The 2517-nt window shown below is 42.2% G+C and overlaps 1 protein-coding gene across 1 annotated transcript; it reads left to right on the forward strand.

Moving 5' to 3' along the window:
- Positions 1–643: 643 nt before the first annotated feature.
- Positions 644–2086, forward strand: LOC149151302 (fasciclin-like arabinogalactan protein 21). Its single transcript, XM_089443840.1, has one exon. It carries the CDS (start codon positions 677–679, stop codon positions 1823–1825), a length of 1149 nt encoding a protein of 382 aa, XP_089299966.1. The 5' UTR covers positions 644–676; the 3' UTR covers positions 1826–2086.
- The last annotated feature ends 431 nt before the right edge of the window (positions 2087–2517 follow it).

The raw sequence follows: 2517 nt of genomic DNA on the forward strand, positions 1-2517 counted from the left end.
ATCTCTCTAATCATGTTAGATCTGTATTTAAGATGGATCTATGATGGTTTAACATAAGGAATTGGTCTGACTGTGTGACCCAATTGATATTGAGATAACATCCACTTCGTCATCCAACACATTATTTTGTAGACCTATGCTTTCAGCGCCATTCCTTTGAAGATTCCGTAGGCCTAGCCTTTGCAGAAACATTATGCTCGAACTACTCGAACCATGAGTGAAATATTAACATGTAAAAATGTGAAAATATTAATTATTATTTTGAAACTCTATATTTAAAATTAAACATGAGGTAAGATTTAAAGTTTTTTTAATCAGAAATTTTGTATATTAAAAATGAATATTTATTTGTCATCATTACACTGGCACGGAACTAAAACTCAATTTAAGTTAATTTTGTTTTAAACAAACCTGTACATCAATTTTCAGTTATCAAGAGACCCTAAGTCCTGTCACCCTCATAATAACTACACTGACATTCCACGCATGCCATCTGTTGTACAGCACGGCAGCGCCCAGTACTCCACTTGTTACGGTTAAGCATTTCTGACACGCGCTCTTTCCCTCAATCCTTGTCGGTTGCATTTAAAGCCAGAAGCGTACGATGGGAAGCGGAATACAGTAAAGCTCGATTTCTTTTTGTTTCAAGCCTGTGGGAGTACTGCACGCGATAACAATGGCCATGATTCGGAAGAGCGTTTTTGAGTTGATTGTCCTCTGTGCGCTGTGTATGTGCAGGTTTCCTGCGATGGCAATGGCAGCCGAATATCCGACGCAGCCTCAAGAGTTGTCTAGTCCACCTCCGTCTTCAACAATGGAGAAGCCTGTGAAAGCGAACCCAATGTCGCCAAGGCAGCGAGAGGAGCAGCTGAAGCAGATCCTGGACGACGCGGGCTACAGATCTCTGAGCAAGCTCGTTGGAGAATTATTAACACAGGGAATTATTGTCGATCGCTCTTCGCCACTGACGCTGTTCGCACCCAGCGACGAAGCCTTCAAGAAATACATGTTCCAGTCGATGGACCCGCGTCGGATTCTTGGCTATCACACCGTGAAGGGCCTCTTTTCGTCTCCAGATCTTGCTAGGCTACCCGTGGGGACGAAGCTCCATACAATTCTTCCAGGCCACTTCCTCGCCGTAACCGCCGCTCCAGGAACGCGTGAATATTCCACAACATTGGGAATTCGGGTGGAGGGAGTAGAAATCAGCCACCCTGACATGTTCAGCGACGGCCAGTTCTTGGCCATTCATGGCATCGACACTTTCTTTAAGGCGGAGGAAGAAGAAGATTCCGTTTCTGTGAAGGCGCGGTGGCAGCAGGAGCAGCTGGGGAGGAGGAGAACGACATATCTGTTGGAAGAAGCGACGATAGCGCTGAGAGACAGAGGGTACAGCGCTCTTGCCATTGGCCTGCGTCTTGCGCCCTCCATTCTTGGATTCGACAACATCACCGTGTTCGCGCCCGACGATAACTCCGTTTTCTTGGAGGCGGGCCAAGAATACTTCAATCTTTTCGGCTACCACGTGCTTCCCAATCGACGCTTTCTCTACGCCGATCTGGCCCGTCTGCCCACCGGCACCACATTGCAGACGCTCGTGGCTGGAGATCCTTCATCGTCGTTGCTGGTGACCACCAACTTCTCTTCTTCTCCTTCTCTTGGAAAAGAAGACACACAGGTTTCAATCAATTATGTGTGCATCCACGACCCTGATGTTTTCTCCAACGCTTTTATCGCCGTCCATGGCATTCCTCGTTCTTTTCCTCAACTGTTTGCTCCTGCTAATTCTACCCCATTATCTTTTGCCTCTCTCCCGCAACTCTAGCTACCCACCCCATCCATGATTTCTTGGTAATCTGGTCACGGTATACAGCAGTGTACAATTTTGCTGCAATTTATTTGATATATTGGTAGTATTTCTCTTAGTTTACAATGTAAGGTAATTCTGATGAAGTGGCTGACATTTCTTTATACGGCTTTTTCAATGTTACAAGTCCACTCCAGTGATGTACCATTTTCGCTTGAAGTACCTTAATCTGCTATGCAGAATTATAGGGTTTGCCAATCTATATACACTATTCATTCTCACATCGGGTAACAGCTCAAGCTCTCTACTTTTTCTTTCATTGTGAAGTTATTTTCTATACAAATTTACATGACCGATTGTTCAGGAATCTTTTAATGCAAAATTATTCCATCAAATTTAAACTTAAAATAATTGCAGAAATGCATTGTGGTGGTGTATAAAAATAATTGCAGAAATGCATTGCGGTGGTGTATAATGGAATAGGGCTAGAGGAATTTCCAATTTTTGGTGGTGTATAATGGAATAGGGGTCGAGGAATTTTTAAATTAAGAATAATCAAAATTTTAATACATAATTTAATTAATAATATAGAAAATATGTCAATAATGTTTCAATTGTTTTGATATGTTCATATTTTTAAATTATGCAATTTGGTTGGCGTTTTTAAATATTAAATTGACAATTAAAAATAATTTCTGCTTTTGTTTTAG

The sequence above is a fragment of the Pinus tabuliformis genome, chromosome 9, assembly GCF_031772625.1.
Source record: "Pinus tabuliformis cultivar Carrire ecotype Pingquan chromosome 9, CPIR1, whole genome shotgun sequence".
Lineage (NCBI taxonomy): Eukaryota > Viridiplantae > Streptophyta > Pinopsida > Pinales > Pinaceae > Pinus > Pinus tabuliformis.